General features: G+C 43.5%; 1 protein-coding gene across 1 annotated transcript in view; it reads right to left on the reverse strand.

Moving 5' to 3' along the window:
• Nucleotides 1–22,998, reverse strand: part of LOC308290933 (immunoglobulin superfamily member 21-like) — a gene marked incomplete at both ends in the record, with an annotated part of 132,638 nt that overhangs the window by 54,181 nt on the left and 55,459 nt on the right. The window contains 12 exons of the mRNA XM_080732849.1: nucleotides 1,889–1,900; nucleotides 4,005–4,016; nucleotides 6,133–6,144; nucleotides 8,249–8,260; nucleotides 10,365–10,376; nucleotides 12,493–12,504; nucleotides 14,128–14,139; nucleotides 15,474–15,485; nucleotides 17,602–17,613; nucleotides 19,237–19,248; nucleotides 20,584–20,595; nucleotides 22,712–22,723. Coding sequence (XP_080588975.1) covers nucleotides 1,889–1,900; nucleotides 4,005–4,016; nucleotides 6,133–6,144; nucleotides 8,249–8,260; nucleotides 10,365–10,376; nucleotides 12,493–12,504; nucleotides 14,128–14,139; nucleotides 15,474–15,485; nucleotides 17,602–17,613; nucleotides 19,237–19,248; nucleotides 20,584–20,595; nucleotides 22,712–22,723 — 144 coding nt within the window. The remainder of the gene's footprint in view (nucleotides 1–1,888; nucleotides 1,901–4,004; nucleotides 4,017–6,132; nucleotides 6,145–8,248; nucleotides 8,261–10,364; nucleotides 10,377–12,492; nucleotides 12,505–14,127; nucleotides 14,140–15,473; nucleotides 15,486–17,601; nucleotides 17,614–19,236; nucleotides 19,249–20,583; nucleotides 20,596–22,711; nucleotides 22,724–22,998) is intronic.

Raw genomic sequence — 22,998 nt, forward strand, 5'->3', positions numbered from 1 at the left:
AAAACATACATATGAAAACAATACAGTTAAGTGGACTTATATCGTTGAATAAGGGGCCCGTTGCGACCGCATTTCCTTGCTGACGTCGACCCCGTCTGCGTTTGAACCCACGGCGGGAAAGGCGTGTGCTCTAACCGCGACACTAGGGCAGCCCCATATCAAATGCCAAGAAGTAGTAAACTAAAAACTTGGGTAAACCAAGAACCTATTTGTAAAAATCTATGAAATCCAAACATCAATAATCTGCACATCAAAGCTATACACACTATAGCTTTGATGTACGATAGGATACAAACACATTTCAGACACTCTTAATCCAGACCGATTTACAATAAGGGGCCCGTTGCGACCGCATTTCCATGCTGACGTCGACCGCAGGCTGCGACCGCATTTCCATGCTGACGTCGACCCCAGGCTGCGTTTGAACCCACGACGGCAAAAGGCGTGTGCTCTAACCACGACACTAGGGCGGCCCCATATCAAATATCAAATGTTCGTCTGAGATTATCTTTGTCCTTGTGAACATGTCAGAGATCAGCTTTTAGCTTACCTTGTCTGATGGAGTGAAATGATCTCAAATGCCTTGAGAAAAGGGCAGGTGTCGGCGAGGTTCCTTGGATGTCGAGAGGAGGCCCTTCAGCTCTATCACACACTCAGGTGTCGTCGCGTTTCCCTGAATGTCGAGGAGGGAACCGCGACAGTCCTTGGATGTCGAGAGGAGGGCTGTCTACTCGACCACACACTCAGGTGTCATCGAGGTTCCCTGGATAAAACATGCATATGAAAACAATACAGTTAAGTGGACATTGTATCATACTGTACCTTGCCTAGATCACAGCTACATAAGAAGAGATTAGTTCCCACTTACCTTGTTATCAAGCTAGAAGGAGGCATTATAAAAATGTTCGTCTGAAATTATCTTTGGCCTTGGGAACATGTCAGAGATCAGCTTTTAGCTTACCTCTTCTGCTGGAGTGAAATGATCTCAATGCCTTCAGATCGAACTAATAACTCATATTCTCTTCATCATCCTCTTTGGGTCTTCTTGAACCATTCTTAGTCAGGCCCCTCCCCTGAGACCAATTTTCCATGGGAGACCCTACCAGGAGCACTAGGCACCGGAGAACACAGCTCCCAGGTTCATTGGGGCACGCAAACCTCTCCACCACGATAAGGTGATGGTTCTTTCGGAGAGGAACCTGTAAAAAAGAAAAGAAAAAGAAATTAGATTAACAATATATTACAAACAACAAGAATCCAACAGAGTCAGAAATGATAATTAGAACATTACAGTTAAGTAAACATTGTTTCATACCTTACCTAGATCACACCTACATTAGGAGAGATTGATTCCCACTTACCTTGTTATCAAGCTAGAAGGAGGCATTATAAAAATGTTCGTCTGAAATTATCTTTGGCCTTGGGAAAATGTCAGAGATCAGCTTTTAGCTTACCTTGTCTGCTGGAGTGAAATGATCTCAATGCCTTCAGATCGAATCAATAAGGAGTAAGTAAAACTGTTCGTCTGAATTTATCGTTGGCCTTGAAAACTTGTCATTCCATCAGCTATGATCTTACCTCCTCTGAAATAGTGAAATGATCTCAATGCCTTCAGATCGAACTAATACCTCGACTTCTCTCCATATTCAAGTTCTCATTAGAATTTCAATACTCCTCTTCCATCACTCAGCTTCCCTTCTTCTCTATTTCAGCCTCTGCCTGTAAAATGACACACAAAATGAAATAATTGTGAGAAAACACACTAAAAACAGCAAGCACAAAACACAATCAAATATGCATTTGAAAACAATACAGTTAAGTGGACATTGTTTCATACTGTACCTTGCCTATATCACACCTACATAAGGAAAGATTAGGTCCCACTTACCTTGTTATTAACCTACAAACACCAAGCACAAAACATAATGAAATATGCTGGATGTTGAGAAAAGGGCAGGTGTCGGCGAGGTTCCTTGGATGTCGAGAGGAGGCCCTTCAGCTCTATCACACACTCAGGTGTCGTCGCGTTTCCCTGAATGTCGAGGAGGGAACCGCGACAGTCCTTGGATGTCGAGAGGAGGGCCGTCTACTCTACCACACACTCAGGTGTCGTCGAAGTTCCCTGGATAAAACATACATATGAAAACAATACAGTTAAGTGGACTTATATCGTTGAATAAGGGGCCCGTTGCGACCGCATTTCCTTGCTGACGTCGACCCCGTCTGCGTTTGAACCCACGGCGGGAAAGGCGTGTGCTCTAACCGCGACACTAGGGCAGCCCCATATCAAATGCCAAGAAGTAGTAAACTAAAAACTTGGGTAAACCAAGAACCTATTTGTAAAAATCTATGAAATCCAAACATCAATAATCTGCACATCAAAGCTATACACACTATAGCTTTGATGTACGATAGGATACAAACACATTTCAGACACTCTTAATCCAGACCGATTTACAATAAGGGGCCCGTTGCGACCGCATTTCCATGCTGACGTCGACCGCAGGCTGCGACCGCATTTCCATGCTGACGTCGACCCCAGGCTGCGTTTGAACCCACGACGGCAAAAGGCGTGTGCTCTAACCACGACACTAGGGCGGCCCCATATCAAATATCAAATGTTCGTCTGAGATTATCTTTGTCCTTGTGAACATGTCAGAGATCAGCTTTTAGCTTACCTTGTCTGATGGAGTGAAATGATCTCAAATGCCTTGAGAAAAGGGCAGGTGTCGGCGAGGTTCCTTGGATGTCGAGAGGAGGCCCTTCAGCTCTATCACACACTCAGGTGTCGTCGCGTTTCCCTGAATGTCGAGGAGGGAACCGCGACAGTCCTTGGATGTCGAGAGGAGGGCTGTCTACTCTACCACACACTCAGGTGTCATCGAGGTTCCCTGGATAAAACATGCATATGAAAACAATACAGTTAAGTGGACATTGTATCATACTGTACCTTGCCTAGATCACAGCTACATAAGAAGAGATTAGTTCCCACTTACCTTGTTATCAAGCTAGAAGGAGGCATTATAAAAATGTTCGTCTGAAATTATCTTTGGCCTTGGGAACATGTCAGAGATCAGCTTTTAGCTTACCTTGTCTGCTGGAGTGAAATGATCTCAATGCCTTCAGATCGAACTAATACCTCATATTCTCTTCATCATCCTCTTTGGGTCTTCTTGAACCATTCTTAGTCAGGCCCCTCCCCTGAGACCAATTTTCCATGGGAGACCCTACCAGGAGCACTAGGCACCGGAGAACACAGCTCCCAGGTTCATTGGGGCACGCAAACCTCTCCACCACGATAAGGTGATGGTTCTTTCGGAGAGGAACCTGTAAAAAAGAAAAGAAAAAGAAATTAGATACAAACAACAAGAATCCAACAGAGTCAGAAATGATAATTAGAACATTACAGTTAAGTAAACATTGTTTCATACCTTACCTAGATCACACCTACATTAGGAGAGATTGATTCCCACTTACCTTGTTATCAAGCTAGAAGGAGGCATTATAAAAATGTTCGTCTGAAATTATCTTTGGCCTTGGGAAAATGTCAGAGATCAGCTTTTAGCTTACCTTGTCTGCTGGAGTGAAATGATCTCAATGCCTTCAGATCGAATCAATAAGGAGTAAGTAAAACTGTTCGTCTGAATTTATCGTTGGCCTTGAAAACTTGTCATTCCATCAGCTATGATCTTACCTCCTCTGAAATAGTGAAATGATCTCAATGCCTTCAGATAGAACTAATACCTCGACTTCTCTCCATATTCAAGTTCTCATTAGAATTTCAATACTCCTCTTCCATCACTCAGCTTCCCTTCTTCTCTATTTCAGCCTCTGCCTGTAAAATGACACACAAAATGAAATAATTGTGAGAAAACACACTAAAAACAGCAAGCACAAAACACAATCAAATATGCATTTGAAAACAATACAGTTAAGTGGACATTGTTTCATACTGTACCTTGCCTATATCACACCTACATAAGGAAAGATTAGGTCCCACTTACCTTGTTATTAACCTACAAACACCAAGCACAAAACATAATGAAATATGCTGGATGTTGAGAAAAGGGCAGGTGTCGGCGAGGTTCCTTGGATGTCGAGAGGAGGCCCTTCAGCTCTATCACACACTCAGGTGTCGTCGCGTTTCCCTGAATGTCGAGGAGGGAACCGCGACAGTCCTTGGATGTCGAGAGGAGGGCTGTCTACTCTACCACACACTCAGGTGTCGTCGAAGTTCCCTGGATAAAACATACATATGAAAACAATACAGTTAAGTGGACTTATATCGTTGAATAAGGGGCCCGTTGCGACCGCATTTCCTTGCTGACGTCGACCCCGTCTGCGTTTGAACCCACGGCGGGAAAGGCGTGTGCTCTAACCGCGACACTAGGGCAGCCCCATATCAAATGCCAAGAAGTAGTAAACTAAAAACTTGGGTAAACCAAGAACCTATTTGTAAAAATCTATGAAATCCAAACATCAATAATCTGCACATCAAAGCTATACACACTATAGCTTTGATGTACGATAGGATACAAACACATTTCAGACACTCTTAATCCAGACCGATTTACAATAAGGGGCCCGTTGCGACCGCATTTCCATGCTGACGTCGACCGCAGGCTGCGACCGCATTTCCATGCTGACGTCGACCCCAGGCTGCGTTTGAACCCACGACGGCAAAAGGCGTGTGCTCTAACCACGACACTAGGGCGGCCCCATATCAAATATCAAATGTTCGTCTGAGATTATCTTTGTCCTTGTGAACATGTCAGAGATCAGCTTTTAGCTTACCTTGTCTGATGGAGTGAAATGATCTCAAATGCCTTGAGAAAAGGGCAGGTGTCGGCGAGGTTCCTTGGATGTCGAGAGGAGGCCCTTCAGCTCTATCACACACTCAGGTGTCGTTGCGTTTCCCTGAATGTCGAGGAGGGAACCGCGACAGTCCTTGGATGTCGAGAGGAGGGCTGTCTACTCGACCACACACTCAGGTGTCATCGAGGTTCCCTGGATAAAACATGCATATGAAAACAATACAGTTAAGTGGACATTGTATCATACTGTACCTTGCCTAGATCACAGCTACATAAGAAGAGATTAGTTCCCACTTACCTTGTTATCAAGCTAGAAGGAGGCATTATAAAAATGTTCGTCTGAAATTATCTTTGGCCTTGGGAACATGTCAGAGATCAGCTTTTAGCTTACCTCTTCTGCTGGAGTGAAATGATCTCAATGCCTTCAGATCGAACTAATAACTCATATTCTCTTCATCATCCTCTTTGGGTCTTCTTGAACCATTCTTAGTCAGGCCCCTCCCCTGAGACCAATTTTCCATGGGAGATCCTACCAGGAGCACTAGGCACCGGAGAACACAGCTCCCAGGTTCATTGGGGCACGCAAACCTCTCCACCACGATAAGGTGATGGTTCTTTCGGAGAGGAACCTGTAAAAAAGAAAAGAAAAAGAAATTAGATTAACAATATATTACAAACAACAAGAATCCAACAGAGTCAGAAATGATAATTAGAACATTACAGTTAAGTAAACATTGTTTCATACCTTACCTAGATCACACCTACATTAGGAGAGATTGATTCCCACTTACCTTGTTATCAAGCTAGAAGGAGGCATTATAAAAATGTTCGTCTGAAATTAACTTTGGCCTTGGGAAAATGTCAGAGATCAGCTTTTAGCTTACCTTGTCTGCTGGAGTGAAATGATCTCAATGCCTTCAGATCGAATCAATAAGGAGTAAGTAAAACTGTTCGTCTGAATTTATCGTTGGCCTTGAAAACTTGTCATTCCATCAGCTATGATCTTACCTCCTCTGAAATAGTGAAATGATCTCAATGCCTTCAGATCGAACTAATACCTCGACTTCTCTCCATATTCAAGTTCTCATTAGAATTTCAATACTCCTCTTCCATCACTCAGCTTCCCTTCTTCTCTATTTCAGCCTCTGCCTGTAAAATGACACACAAAACGAAATGATTGTGAGAAAACACACTAAAAACAGCAAGCACAAAACACAATCAAATATGCATTTGAAAACAATACAGTTAAGTGGACATTGTTTCATACTGTACCTTGCCTATATCACACCTACATAAGGAAAGATTAGGTCCCACTTACCTTGTTATTAACCTACAAACACCAAGCACAAAACATAATGAAATATGCTGGATGTTGAGAAAAGGGCAGGTGTCGGCGAGGTTCCTTGGATGTCGAGAGGAGGCCCTTCAGCTCTATCACACACTCAGGTGTCGTCGCGTTTCCCTGAATGTCGAGGAGGGAACCGCGACAGTCCTTGGATGTCGAGAGGAGGGCCGTCTACTCTACCACACACTCAGGTGTCGTCGAAGTTCCCTGGATAAAACATACATATGAAAACAATACAGTTAAGTGGACTTATATCGTTGAATAAGGGGCCCGTTGCGACCGCATTTCCTTGCTGACGTCGACCCCGTCTGCGTTTGAACCCACGGCGGGAAAGGCGTGTGCTCTAACCGCGACACTAGGGCAGCCCCATATCAAATGCCAAGAAGTAGTAAACTAAAAACTTGGGTAAACCAAGAACCTATTTGTAAAAATCTATGAAATCCAAACATCAATAATCTGCACATCAAAGCTATACACACTATAGCTTTGATGTACGATAGGATACAAACACATTTCAGACACTCTTAATCCAGACCGATTTACAATAAGGGGCCCGTTGCGACCGCATTTCCATGCTGACGTCGACCGCAGGCTGCGACCGCATTTCCATGCTGACGTCGACCCCAGGCTGCGTTTGAACCCACGACGGCAAAAGGCGTGTGCTCTAACCACGACACTAGGGCGGCCCCATATCAAATATCAAATGTTCGTCTGAGATTATCTTTGTCCTTGTGAACATGTCAGAGATCAGCTTTTAGCTTACCTTGTCTGATGGAGTGAAATGATCTCAAATGCCTTGAGAAAAGGGCAGGTGTCGGCGAGGTTCCTTGGATGTCGAGAGGAGGCCCTTCAGCTCTATCACACACTCAGGTGTCGTCGCGTTTCCCTGAATGTCGAGGAGGGAACCGCGACAGTCCTTGGATGTCGAGAGGAGGGCTGTCTACTCTACCACACACTCAGGTGTCATCGAGGTTCCCTGGATAAAACATGCATATGAAAACAATACAGTTAAGTGGACATTGTATCATACTGTACCTTGCCTAGATCACAGCTACATAAGAAGAGATTAGTTCCCACTTACCTTGTTATCAAGCTAGAAGGAGGCATTATAAAAATGTTCGTCTGAAATTATCTTTGGCCTTGGGAACATGTCAGAGATCAGCTTTTAGCTTACCTTGTCTGCTGGAGTGAAATGATCTCAATGCCTTCAGATCGAACTAATACCTCATATTCTCTTCATCATCCTCTTTGGGTCTTCTTGAACCATTCTTAGTCAGGCCCCTCCCCTGAGACCAATTTTCCATGGGAGACCCTACCAGGAGCACTAGGCACCGGAGAACACAGCTCCCAGGTTCATTGGGGCACGCAAACCTCTCCACCACGATAAGGTGATGGTTCTTTCGGAGAGGAACCTGTAAAAAAGAAAAGAAAAAGAAATTAGATACAAACAACAAGAATCCAACAGAGTCAGAAATGATAATTAGAACATTACAGTTAAGTAAACATTGTTTCATACCTTACCTAGATCACACCTACATTAGGAGAGATTGATTCCCACTTACCTTGTTATCAAGCTAGAAGGAGGCATTATAAAAATGTTCGTCTGAAATTATCTTTGGCCTTGGGAAAATGTCAGAGATCAGCTTTTAGCTTACCTTGTCTGCTGGAGTGAAATGATCTCAATGCCTTCAGATCGAATCAATAAGGAGTAAGTAAAACTGTTCGTCTGAATTTATCGTTGGCCTTGAAAACTTGTCATTCCATCAGCTATGATCTTACCTCCTCTGAAATAGTGAAATGATCTCAATGCCTTCAGATCGAACTAATACCTCGACTTCTCTCCATATTCAAGTTCTCATTAGAATTTCAATACTCCTCTTCCATCACTCAGCTTCCCTTCTTCTCTATTTCAGCCTCTGCCTGTAAAATGACACACAAAACGAAATGATTGTGAGAAAACACACTAAAAACAGCAAGCACAAAACACAATCAAATATGCATTTGAAAACAATACAGTTAAGTGGACATTGTTTCATACTGTACCTTGCCTATATCACACCTACATAAGGAAAGATTAGGTCCCACTTACCTTGTTATTAACCTACAAACACCAAGCACAAAACATAATGAAATATGCTGGATGTTGAGAAAAGGGCAGGTGTCGGCGAGGTTCCTTGGATGTCGAGAGGAGGCCCTTCAGCTCTATCACACACTCAGGTGTCGTCGCGTTTCCCTGAATGTCGAGGAGGGAACCGCGACAGTCCTTGGATGTCGAGAGGAGGGCCGTCTACTCTACCACACACTCAGGTGTCGTCGAAGTTCCCTGGATAAAACATACATATGAAAACAATACAGTTAAGTGGACTTATATCGTTGAATAAGGGGCCCGTTGCGACCGCATTTCCTTGCTGACGTCGACCCCGTCTGCGTTTGAACCCACGGCGGGAAAGGCGTGTGCTCTAACCGCGACACTAGGGCAGCCCCATATCAAATGCCAAGAAGTAGTAAACTAAAAACTTGGGTAAACCAAGAACCTATTTGTAAAAATCTATGAAATCCAGACATCAATAATCTGCACATCAAAGCTATACACACTATAGCTTTGATGTACGATAGGATACAAACACATTTCAGACACTCTTAATCCAGACCGATTTACAATAAGGGGCCCGTTGCGACCGCATTTCCATGCTGACGTCGACCGCAGGCTGCGACCGCATTTCCATGCTGACGTCGACCCCAGGCTGCGTTTGAACCCACGACGGCAAAAGGCGTGTGCTCTAACCACGACACTAGGGCGGCCCCATATCAAATATCAAATGTTCGTCTGAGATTATCTTTGTCCTTGTGAACATGTCAGAGATCAGCTTTTAGCTTACCTTGTCTGATGGAGTGAAATGATCTCAAATGCCTTGAGAAAAGGGCAGGTGTCGGCGAGGTTCCTTGGATGTCGAGAGGAGGCCCTTCAGCTCTATCACACACTCAGGTGTCGTCGCGTTTCCCTGAATGTCGAGGAGGGAACCGCGACAGTCCTTGGATGTCGAGAGGAGGGCTGTCTACTCGACCACACACTCAGGTGTCATCGAGGTTCCCTGGATAAAACATGCATATGAAAACAATACAGTTAAGTGGACATTGTATCATACTGTACCTTGCCTAGATCACAGCTACATAAGAAGAGATTAGTTCCCACTTACCTTGTTATCAAGCTAGAAGGAGGCATTATAAAAATGTTCGTCTGAAATTATCTTTGGCCTTGGGAACATGTCAGAGATCAGCTTTTAGCTTACCTCTTCTGCTGGAGTGAAATGATCTCAATGCCTTCAGATCGAACTAATACCTCATATTCTCTTCATCATCCTCTTTGGGTCTTCTTGAACCATTCTTAGTCAGGCCCCTCCCCTGAGACCAATTTTCCATGGGAGACCCTACCAGGAGCACTAGGCACCGGAGAACACAGCTCCCAGGTTCATTGGGGCACGCAAACCTCTCCACCACGATAAGGTGATGGTTCTTTCGGAGAGGAACCTGTAAAAAAGAAAAGAAAAAGAAATTAGATACAAACAACAAGAATCCAACAGAGTCAGAAATGATAATTAGAACATTACAGTTAAGTAAACATTGTTTCATACCTTACCTAGATCACACCTACATTAGGAGAGATTGATTCCCACTTACCTTGTTATCAAGCTAGAAGGAGGCATTATAAAAATGTTCGTCTGAAATTATCTTTGGCCTTGGGAAAATGTCAGAGATCAGCTTTTAGCTTACCTTGTCTGCTGGAGTGAAATGATCTCAATGCCTTCAGATCGAATCAATAAGGAGTAAGTAAAACTGTTCGTCTGAATTTATCGTTGGCCTTGAAAACTTGTCATTCCATCAGCTATGATCTTACCTCCTCTGAAATAGTGAAATGATGTCAATGCCTTCAGATCGAACTAATACCTCGACTTCTCTCCATATTCAAGTTCTCATTAGAATTTCAATACTCCTCTTCCATCACTCAGCTTCCCTTCTTCTCTATTTCAGCCTCTGCCTGTAAAATGACACACAAAATGAAATGATTGTGAGAAAACACACTAAAAACAGCAAGCACAAAACACAATCAAATATGCATTTGAAAACAATACAGTTAAGTGGACATTGTTTCATACTGTACCTTGCCTATATCACACCTACATAAGGAAAGATTAGGTCCCACTTACCTTGTTATTAACCTACAAACACCAAGCACAAAACATAATGAAATATGCTGGATGTTGAGAAAAGGGCAGGTGTCGGCAAGGTTCCTTGGATGTCGAGAGGAGGCCCTTCAGCTCTATCACACACTCAGGTGTCGTCGCGTTTCCCTGAATGTCGAGGAGGGAACCGCGACAGTCCTTGGATGTCGAGAGGAGGGCCGTCTACTCTACCACACACTCAGGTGTCGTCGAAGTTCCCTGGATAAAACATACATATGAAAACAATACAGTTAAGTGGACTTATATCGTTGAATAAGGGGCCCGTTGCGACCGCATTTCCTTGCTGACGTCGACCCCGTCTGCGTTTGAACCCACGGCGGGAAAGGCGTGTGCTCTAACCGCGACACTAGGGCAGCCCCATATCAAATGCCAAGAAGTAGTAAACTAAAAACTTGGGTAAACCAAGAACCTATTTGTAAAAATCTATGAAATCCAAACATCAATAATCTGCACATCAAAGCTATACACACTATAGCTTTGATGTACGATAGGATACAAACACATTTCAGACACTCTTAATCCAGACCGATTTACAATAAGGGGCCCGTTGCGACCGCATTTCCATGCTGACGTCGACCGCAGGCTGCGACCGCATTTCCATGCTGACGTCGACCCCAGGCTGCGTTTGAACCCACGACGGCAAAAGGCGTGTGCTCTAACCACGACACTAGGGCGGCCCCATATCAAATATCAAATGTTCGTCTGAGATTATCTTTGTCCTTGTGAACATGTCAGAGATCAGCTTTTAGCTTACCTTGTCTGATGGAGTGAAATGATCTCAAATGCCTTGAGAAAAGGGCAGGTGTCGGCGAGGTTCCTTGGATGTCGAGAGGAGGCCCTTCAGCTCTATCACACACTCAGGTGTCGTCACGTTTCCCTGAATGTCGAGGAGGGAACCGCGACAGTCCTTGGATGTCGAGAGGAGGGCTGTCTACTCTACCACACACTCAGGTGTCATCGAGGTTCCCTGGATAAAACATGCATATGAAAACAATACAGTTAAGTGGACATTGTATCATACTGTACCTTACCTAGATCACAGCTACATAAGAAGAGATTAGTTCCCACTTACCTTGTTATCAAGCTAGAAGGAGGCATTATAAAAATGTTCGTCTGAAATTATCTTTGGCCTTGGGAACATGTCAGAGATCAGCTTTTAGCTTACCTTGTCTGCTGGAGTGAAATGATCTCAATGCCTTCAGATCGAACTAATACCTCATATTCTCTTCATCATCCTCTTTGGGTCTTCTTGAACCATTCTTAGTCAGGCCCCTCCCCTGAGACCAATTTTCCATGGGAGACCCTACCAGGAGCACTAGGCACCGGAGAACACAGCTCCCAGGTTCATTGGGGCACGCAAACCTCTCCACCACGATAAGGTGATGGTTCTTTCGGAGAGGAACCTGTAAAAAAGAAAAGAAAAAGAAATTAGATTAACAATATATTACAAACAACAAGAATCCAACAGAGTCAGAAATGATAATTAGAACATTACAGTTAAGTAAACATTGTTTCATACCTTACCTAGATCACACCTACATTAGGAGAGATTGATTCCCACTTACCTTGTTATCAAGCTAGAAGGAGGCATTATAAAAATGTTCGTCTGAAATTATCTTTGGCCTTGGGAAAATGTCAGAGATCAGCTTTTAGCTTACCTTGTCTGCTGGAGTGAAATGATCTCAATGCCTTCAGATCGAATCAATAAGGAGTAAGTAAAACTGTTCGTCTGAATTTATCGTTGGCCTTGAAAACTTGTCATTCCATCAGCTATGATCTTACCTCCTCTGAAATAGTGAAATGATCTCAATGCCTTCAGATCGAACTAATACCTCGACTTCTCTCCATATTCAAGTTCTCATTAGAATTTCAATACACCTCTTCCATCACTCAGCTTCCCTTCTTCTCTATTTCAGCCTCTGCCTGTAAAATGACACACAAAATGAAATAATTGTGAGAAAACACACTAAAAACAGCAAGCACAAAACACAATCAAATATGCATTTGAAAACAATACAGTTAAGTGGACATTGTTTCATACTGTACCTTGCCTATATCACACCTACATAAGGAAAGATTAGGTCCCACTTACCTTGTTATTAACCTACAAACACCAAGCACAAAACATAATGAAATATGCTGGATGTTGAGAAAAGGGCAGGTGTCGGCGAGGTTCCTTGGATGTCGAGAGGAGGCCCTTCAGCTCTATCACACACTCAGGTGTCGTCGCGTTTCCCTGAATGTCGAGGAGGGAACCGCGACAGTCCTTGGATGTCGAGAGGAGGGCCGTCTACTCTACCACACACTCAGGTGTCGTCGAAGTTCCCTGGATAAAACATACATATGAAAACAATACAGTTAAGTGGACTTATATCGTTGAATAAGGGGCCCGTTGCGACCGCATTTCCTTGCTGACGTCGACCCCGTCTGCGTTTGAACCCACGGCGGGAAAGGCGCGTGCTCTAACCGCGACACTAGGGCAGCCCCATATCAAATGCCAAGAAGTAGTAAACTAAAAACTTGGGTAAACCAAGAACCTATTTGTAAAAATCTATGAAATCCAAACATCAATAATCTGCACATCAAAGCTATACACACTATAGCTTTGATGTACGATAGGATACAAACACATTTCAGACACTCTTAATCCAGACCGATTTACAATAAGGGGCCCGTTGCGACCGCATTTCCATGCTGACGTCGACCGCAGGCTGCGACCGCATTTCCATGCTGACGTCGACCCCAGGCTGCGTTTGAACCCACGACGGCAAAAGGCGTGTGCTCTAACCACGACACTAGGGCGGCCCCATATCAAATATCAAATGTTCGTCTGAGATTATCTTTGTCCTTGTGAACATGTCAGAGATCAGCTTTTAGCTTACCTTGTCTGATGGAGTGAAATGATCTCAAATGCCTTGAGAAAAGGGCAGGTGTCGGCGAGGTTCCTTGGATGTCGAGAGGAGGCCCTTCAGCTCTATCACACACTCAGGTGTCGTCGCGTTTCCCTGAATGTCGAGGAGGGAACCGCGACAGTCCTTGGATGTCGAGAGGAGGGCTGTCTACTCGACCACACACTCAGGTGTCATCGAGGTTCCCTGGATAAAACATGCATATGAAAACAATACAGTTAAGTGGACATTGTATCATACTGTACCTTGCCTAGATCACAGCTACATTAGGAGAGATTGATTCCCACTTACCTTGTTATCAAGCTAGAAGGAGGCATTATAAAAATGTTCGTCTGAAATTATCTTTGGCCTTGGGAACATGTCAGAGATCAGCTTTTAGCTTACCTTGTCTGCTGGAGTGAAATGATCTCAATGCCTTCAGATCGAATCAATAAGGAGTAAGTAAAACTGTTCGTCTGAATTTATCGTTGGCCTTGAAAACTTGTCATTCCATCAGCTATGATCTTACCTCCTCTGAAATAGTGAAATGATCTCAATGCCTTCAGATCGAACTAATACCTCGACTTCTCTCCATATTCAAGTTCTCATTAGAATTTCAATACTCCTCTTCCATCACTCAGCTTCCCTTCTTCTCTATTTCAGCCTCTGCCTGTAAAATGACACACAAAACGAAATGATTGTGAGAAAACACACTAAAAACAGCAAGCACAAAACACAATCAAATATGCATTTGAAAACAATACAGTTAAGTGGACATTGTTTCATACTGTACCTTGCCTATATCACACCTACATAAGGAAAGATTAGGTCCCACTTACCTTGTTATTAACCTACAAACACCAAGCACAAAACATAATGAAATATGCTGGATGTTGAGAAAAGGGCAGGTGTCGGCAAGGTTCCTTGGATGTCGAGAGGAGGCCCTTCAGCTCTATCACACACTCAGGTGTCGTCGCGTTTCCCTGAATGTCGAGGAGGGAACCGCGACAGTCCTTGGATGTCGAGAGGAGGGCTGTCTACTCGACCACACACTCAGGTGTCATCGAGGTTCCCTGGATAAAACATCATATGAAAACAATACAGTTAAGTGGACATTGTATCATACTGTACCTTGCCTAGATCACAGCTACATAAGAAGAGATTAGTTCCCACTTACCTTGTTATCAAGCTAGAAGGAGGCATTATAAAAATGTTCGTCTGAAATTATCTTTGGCCTTGGGAACATGTCAGAGATCAGCTTTTAGCTTACCTCTTCTGCTGGAGTGAAATGATCTCAATGCCTTCAGATCGAACTAATACCTCATATTCTCTTCATCATCCTCTTTGGGTCTTCTTGAACCATTCTTAGTCAGGCCCCTCCCCTGAGACCAATTTTCCATGGGAGACCCTACCAGGAGCACTAGGCACCGGAGAACACAGCTCCCAGGTTCATTGGGGCACGCAAACCTCTCCACCACGATAAGGTGATGGTTCTTTCGGAGAGGAACCTGTAAAAAAGAAAAGAAAAAGAAATTAGATACAAACAACAAGAATCCAACAGAGTCAGAAATGATAATTAGAACATTACAGTTAAGTAAACATTGTTTCATACCTTACCTAGATCACACCTACATTAGGAGAGATTGATTCCCACTTACCTTGTTATCAAGCTAGAAGGAGGCATTATAAAAATGTTCGTCTGAAATTATCTTTGGCCTTGGGAAAATGTCAGAGATCAGCTTTTAGCTTACCTTGTCTGCTGGAGTGAAATGATCTCAATGCCTTCAGATCGAATCAATAAGGAGTAAGTAAAACTGTTCGTCTGAATTTATCGTTGGCCTTGAAAACTTGTCATTCCATCAGCTATGATCTTACCTCCTCTGAAATAGTGAAATGATGTCAATGCCTTCAGATCGAACTAATACCTCGACTTCTCTCCATATTCAAGTTCTCATTAGAATTTCAATACTCCTCTTCCATCACTCAGCTTCCCTTCTTCTCTATTTCAGCCTCTGCCTGTAAAATGACACACAAAATGAAATGATTGTGAGAAAACACACTAAAAACAGCAAGCACAAAACACAATCAAATATGCATTTGAAAACAATACAGTTAAGTGGACATTGTTTCATACTGTACCTTGCCTATATCACACCTACATAAGGAAAGATTAGGTCCCACTTACCTTGTTATTAACCTACAAACACCAAGCACAAAACATAATGAAATATGCTGGATGTTGAGAAAAGGGCAGGTGTCGGCAAGGTTCCTTGGATGTCGAGAGGAGGCCCTTCAGCTCTATCACACACTCAGGTGTCGTCGCGTTTCCCTGAATGTCGAGGAGGGAACCGCGACAGTCCTTGGATGTCGAGAGGAGGGCCGTCTACTCTACCACACACTCAGGTGTCGTCGAAGTTCCCTGGATAAAACATACATATGAAAACAATACAGTTAAGTGGACTTATATCGTTGAATAAGGGGCCCGTTGCGACCGCATTTCCTTGCTGACGTCGACCCCGTCTGCGTTTGAACCCACGGCGGGAAAGGCGTGTGCTCTAACCGCGACACTAGGGCAGCCCCATATCAAATGCCAAGAAGTAGTAAACTAAAAACTTGGGTAAACCAAGAACCTATTTGTAAAAATCTATGAAATCCAAACATCAATAATCTGCACATCAAAGCTATACACACTATAGCTTTGATGTACGATAGGATACAAACACATTTCAGACACTCTTAATCCAGACCGATTTACAATAAGGGGCCCGTTGCGACCGCATTTCCATGCTGACGTCGACCGCAGGCTGCGACCGCATTTCCATGCTGACGTCGACCCCAGGCTGCGTTTGAACCCACGACGGCAAAAGGCGTGTGCTCTAACCACGACACTAGGGCGGCCCCATATCAAATATCAAATGTTCGTCTGAGATTATCTTTGTCCTTGTGAACATGTCAGAGATCAGCTTTTAGCTTACCTTGTCTGATGGAGTGAAATGATCTCAAATGCCTTGAGAAAAGGGCAGGTGTCGGCGAGGTTCCTTGGATGTCGAGAGGAGGCCCTTCAGCTCTATCACACACTCAGGTGTCGTCACGTTTCCCTGAATGTCGAGGAGGGAACCGCGACAGTCCTTGGATGTCGAGAGGAGGGCTGTCTACTCTACCACACACTCAGGTGTCATCGAGGTTCCCTGGATAAAACATGCATATGAAAACAATACAGTTAAGTGGACATTGTATCATACTGTACCTTACCTAGATCACAGCTACATAAGAAGAGATTAGTTCCCACTTACCTTGTTATCAAGCTAGAAGGAGGCATTATAAAAATGTTCGTCTGAAATTATCTTTGGCCTTGGGAACATGTCAGAGATCAGCTTTTAGCTTACCTTGTCTGCTGGAGTGAAATGATCTCAATGCCTTCAGATCGAACTAATACCTCATATTCTCTTCATCATCCTCTTTGGGTCTTCTTGAACCATTCTTAGTCAGGCCCCTCCCCTGAGACCAATTTTCCATGGGAGACCCTACCAGGAGCACTAGGCACCGGAGAACACAGCTCCCAGGTTCATTGGGGCACGCAAACCTCTCCACCACGATAAGGTGATGGTTCTTTCGGAGAGGAACCTGTAAAAAAGAAAAGAAAAAGAAATTAGATTAACAATATATTACAAACAACAAGAATCCAACAGAGTCAGAAATGATAATTAGAACATTACAGTTAAGTAAACATTGTTTCATACCTTACCTAGATCACACCTACATTAGGAGAGATTGATTCCCACTTACCTTGTTATCAAGCTAGAAGGAGGCATTATAAAAATGTTCGTCTGAAATTATCTTTGGCCTTGGGAAAATGTCAGAGATCAGCTTTTAGCTTACCTTGTCTGCTGGAGTGAAATGATCTCAATGCCTTCAGATCGAATCAATAAGGAGTAAGTAAAACTGTTCGTCTGAATTTATCGTTGGCCTTGAAAACTTGTCATTCCATCAGCTATGATCTTACCTCCTCTGAAATAGTGAAATGATCTCAATGCCTTCAGATCGAACTAATACCTCGACTTCTCTCCATATTCAAGTTCTCATTAGAATTTCAATACACCTCTTCCATCACTCAGCTTCCCTTCTTCTCTATTTCAGCCTCTGCCTGTAAAATGACACACAAAATGAAATAATTGTGAGAAAACACACTAAAAACAGCAAGCACAAAACACAATCAAATATGCATTTGAAAACAATACAGTTAAGTGGACATTGTTTCATACTGTACCTTGCCTATATCACACCTACATAAGGAAAGATTAGGTCCCACTTACCTTGTTATTAACCTACAAACACCAAGCACAAAACATAATGAAATATGCTGGATGTTGAGAAAAGGGCAGGTGTCGGCGAGGTTCCTTGGATGTCGAGAGGAGGCCCTTCAGCTCTATCACACACTCAGGTGTCGTCGCGTTTCCCTGAATGTCGAGGAGGGAACCGCGACAGTCCTTGGATGTCGAGAGGAGGGCCGTCTACTCTACCAAACACTCAGGTGTCGTCGAAGTTCCCTGGATAAAACATACATATGAAAACAATACAGTTAAGTGGACTTATATCGTTGAATAAGGGGCCCGTTGCGACCGCATTTCCTTGCTGACGTCGACCCCGTCTGCGTTTGAACCCACGGCGGGAAAGGCGCGTGCTCTAACCGCGACACTAGGGCAGCCCCATATCAAATGCCAAGAAGTAGTAAACTAAAAACTTGGGTAAACCAAGAACCTATTTGTAAAAATCTATGAAATCCAAACATCAATAATCTGCACATCAAAGCTATACACACTATAGCTTTGATGTACGATAGGATACAAACACATTTCAGACACTCTTAATCCAGACCGATTTACAATAAGGGGCCCGTTGCGACCGCATTTCCATGCTGACGTCGACCGCAGGCTGCGACCGCATTTCCATGCTGACGTCGACCCCAGGCTGCGTTTGAACCCACGACGGCAAAAGGCGTGTGCTCTAACCACGACACTAGGGCGGCCCCATATCAAATATCAAATGTTCGTCTGAGATTATCTTTGTCCTTGTGAACATGTCAGAGATCAGCTTTTAGCTTACCTTGTCTGATGGAGTGAAATGATCTCAAATGCCTTGAGAAAAGGGCAGGTGTCGGCGAGGTTCCTTGGATGTCGAGAGGAGGCCCTTCAGCTCTATCACACACTCAGGTGTCGTCGCGTTTCCCTGAATGTCGAGGAGGGAACCGCGACAGTCCTTGGATGTCGAGAGGAGGGCTGTCTACTCGACCACACACTCAGGTGTCATCGAGGTTCCCTGGATAAAACATGCATATGAAAACAATACAGTTAAGTGGACATTGTATCATACTGTACCTTGCCTAGATCACAGCTACATTAGGAGAGATTGATTCCCACTTACCTTGTTATCAAGCTAGAAGGAGGCATTATAAAAATGTTCGTCTGAAATTATCTTTGGCCTTGGGAACATGTCAGAGATCAGCTTTTAGCTTACCTTGTCTGCTGGAGTGAAATGATCTCAATGCCTTCAGATCGAATCAATAAGGAGTAAGTAAAACTGTTCGTCTGAATTTATCGTTGGCCTTGAAAACTTGTCATTCCATCAGCTATGATCTTACCTCCTCTGAAATAGTGAAATGATCTCAATGCCTTCAGATCGAACTAATACCTCGACTTCTCTCCATATTCAAGTTCTCATTAGAATTTCAATACTCCTCTTCCATCACTCAGCTTCCCTTCTTCTCTATTTCAGCCTCTGCCTGTAAAATGACACACAAAACGAAATGATTGTGAGAAAACACACTAAAAACAGCAAGCACAAAACACAATCAAATATGCATTTGAAAACAATACAGTTAAGTGGACATTGTTTCATACTGTACCTTGCCTATATCACACCTACATAAGGAAAGATTAGGTCCCACTTACCTTGTTATTAACCTACAAACACCAAGCACAAAACATAATGAAATATGCTGGATGTTGAGAAAAGGGCAGGTGTCGGCAAGGTTCCTTGGATGTCGAGAGGAGGCCCTTCAGCTCTATCACACACTCAGGTGTCGTCGCGTTTCCCTGAATGTCGAGGAGGGAACCGCGACAGTCCTTGGATGTCGAGAGGAGGGCTGTCTACTCGACCACACACTCAGGTGTCATCGAGGTTCCCTGGATAAAACATGCATATGAAAACAATACAGTTAAGTGGACATTGTATCATACTGTACCTTGCCTAGATCACAGCTACATAAGAAGAGATTAGTTCCCACTTACCTTGTTATCAAGCTAGAAGGAGGCATTATAAAAATGTTCGTCTGAAATTATCTTTGGCCTTGGGAACATGTCAGAGATCAGCTTTTAGCTTACCTCTTCTGCTGGAGTGAAATGATCTCAATGCCTTCAGATCGAACTAATACCTCATATTCTCTTCATCATCCTCTTTGGGTCTTCTTGAACCATTCTTAGTCAGGCCCCTCCCCTGAGACCAATTTTCCATGGGAGACCCTACCAGGAGCACTAGGCACCGGAGAACACAGCTCCCAGGTTCATTGGGGCACGCAAACCTCTCCACCACGATAAGGTGATGGTTCTTTCGGAGAGGAACCTGTAAAAAAGAAAAGAAAAAGAAATTAGATACAAACAACAAGAATCCAACAGAGTCAGAAATGATAATTAGAACATTACAGTTAAGTAAACATTGTTTCATACCTTACCTAGATCACACCTACATTAGGAGAGATTGATTCCCACTTACCTTGTTATCAAGCTAGAAGGAGGCATTATAAAAATGTTCGTCTGAAATTATCTTTGGCCTTGGGAAAATGTCAGAGATCAGCTTTTAGCTTACCTTGTCTGCTGGAGTGAAATGATCTCAATGCCTTCAGATCGAATCAATAAGGAGTAAGTAAAACTGTTCGTCTGAATTTATCGTTGGCCTTGAAAACTTGTCATTCCATCAGCTATGATCTTACCTCCTCTGAAATAGTGAAATGATGTCAATGCCTTCAGATCGAACTAATACCTCGACTTCTCTCCATATTCAAGTTCTCATTAGAATTTCAATACTCCTCTTCCATCACTCAGCTTCCCTTCTTCTCTATTTCAGCCTCTGCCTGTAAAATGACACACAAAATGAAATGATTGTGAGAAAACACACTAAAAACAGCAAGCACAAAACACAATCAAATATGCATTTGAAAACAATACAGTTAAGTGGACATTGTTTCATACTGTACCTTGCCTATATCACACCTACATAAGGAAAGATTAGGTCCCACTTACCTTGTTATTAACCTACAAACACCAAGCACAAAACATAATGAAATATGCTGGATGTTGAGAAAAGGGCAGGTGTCGGCAAGGTTCCTTGGATGTCGAGAGGAGGCCCTTCAGCTCTATCACACACTCAGGTGTCGTCGCGTTTCCCTGAATGTCGAGGAGGGAACCGCGACAGTCCTTGGATGTCGAGAGGAGGGCCGTCTACTCTACCACACACTCAGGTGTCGTCGAAGTTCCCTGGATAAAACATACATATGAAAACAATACAGTTAAGTGGACTTATATCGTTGAATAAGGGGCCCGTTGCGACCGCATTTCCTTGCTGACGTCGACCCCGTCTGCGTTTGAACCCACGGCGGGAAAGGCGTGTGCTCTAACCGCGACACTAGGGCAGCCCCATATCAAATGCCAAGAAGTAGTAAACTAAAAACTTGGGTAAACCAAGAACCTATTTGTAAAAATCTATGAAATCCAAACATCAATAATCTGCACATCAAAGCTATACACACTATAGCTTTGATGTACGATAGGATACAAACACATTTCAGACACTCTTAATCCAGACCGATTTACAATAAGGGGCCCGTTGCGACCGCATTTCCATGCTGACGTCGACCGCAGGCTGCGACCGCATTTCCATGCTGACGTCGACCCCAGGCTGCGTTTGAACCCACGACGGCAAAAGGCGTGTGCTCTAACCACGACACTAGGGCGGCCCCATATCAAATATCAAATGTTCGTCTGAGATTATCTTTGTCCTTGTGAACATGTCAGAGATCAGCTTTTAGCTTACCTTGTCTGATGGAGTGAAATGATCTCAAATGCCTTGAGAAAAGGGCAGGTGTCGGCGAGGTTCCTTGGATGTCGAGAGGAGGCCCTTCAGCTCTATCACACACTCAGGTGTCGTCACGTTTCCCTGAATGTCGAGGAGGGAACCGCGACAGTCCTTGGATGTCGAGAGGAGGGCTGTCTACTCTACCACACACTCAGGTGTCATCGAGGTTCCCTGGATAAAACATGCATATGAAAACAATACAGTTAAGTGGACATTGTATCATACTGTACCTTACCTAGATCACAGCTACATAAGAAGAGATTAGTTCCCACTTACCTTGTTATCAAGCTAGAAGGAGGCATTATAAAAATGTTCGTCTGAAATTATCTTTGGCCTTGGGAACATGTCAGAGATCAGCTTTTAGCTTACCTTGTCTGCTGGAGTGAAATGATCTCAATGCCTTCAGATCGAACTAATACCTCATATTCTCTTCATCATCCTCTTTGGGTCTTCTTGAACCATTCTTAGTCAGGCCCCTCCCCTGAGACCAATTTTCCATGGGAGACCCTACCAGGAGCACTAGGCACCGGAGAACACAGCTCCCAGGTTCATTGGGGCACGCAAACCTCTCCACCACGATAAGGTGATGGTTCTTTCGGAGAGGAACCTGTAAAAAAGAAAAGAAAAAGAAATTAGATTAACAATATATTACAAACAACAAGAATCCAACAGAGTCAGAAATGATAATTAGAACATTACAGTTAAGTAAACATTGTTTCATACCTTACCTAGATCACACCTACATTAGGAGAGATTGATTCCCACTTACCTTGTTATCAAGCTAGAAGGAGGCATTATAAAAATGTTCGTCTGAAATTATCTTTGGCCTTGGGAAAATGTCAGAGATCAGCTTTTAGCTTACCTTGTCTGCTGGAGTGAAATGATCTCAATGCCTTCAGATCGAATCAATAAGGAGTAAGTAAAACTGTTCGTCTGAATTTATCGTTGGCCTTGAAAACTTGTCATTCCATCAGCTATGATCTTACCTCCTCTGAAATAGTGAAATGATCTCAATGCCTTCAGATCGAACTAATACCTCGACTTCTCTCCATATTCAAGTTCTCATTAGAATTTCAATACACCTCTTCCATCACTCAGCTTCCCTTCTTCTCTATTTCAGCCTCTGCCTGTAAAATGACACACAAAATGAAATAATTGTGAGAAAACACACTAAAAACAGCAAGCACAAAACACAATCAAATATGCATTTGAAAACAATACAGTTAAGTGGACATTGTTTCATACTGTACCTTGCCTATATCACACCTACATAAGGAAAGATTAGGTCCCACTTACCTTGTTATTAACCTACAAACACCAAGCACAAAACATAATGAAATATGCTGGATGTTGAGAAAAGGGCAGGTGTCGGCGAGGTTCCTTGGATGTCGAGAGGAGGCCCTTCAGCTCTATCACACACTCAGGTGTCGTCGCGTTTCCCTGAATGTCGAGGAGGGAACCGCGACAGTCCTTGGATGTCGAGAGGAGGGCCGTCTACTCTACCACACACTCAGGTGTCGTCGAAGTTCCCTGGATAAAACATACATATGAAAACAATACAGTTAAGTGGACTTATATCGTTG

Source organism: Nannobrachium achirus (genome assembly GCF_963921795.1).
Source record: "Nannobrachium achirus genome assembly, chromosome: 9".
Lineage (NCBI taxonomy): Eukaryota > Metazoa > Chordata > Actinopteri > Myctophiformes > Myctophidae > Nannobrachium > Nannobrachium achirus.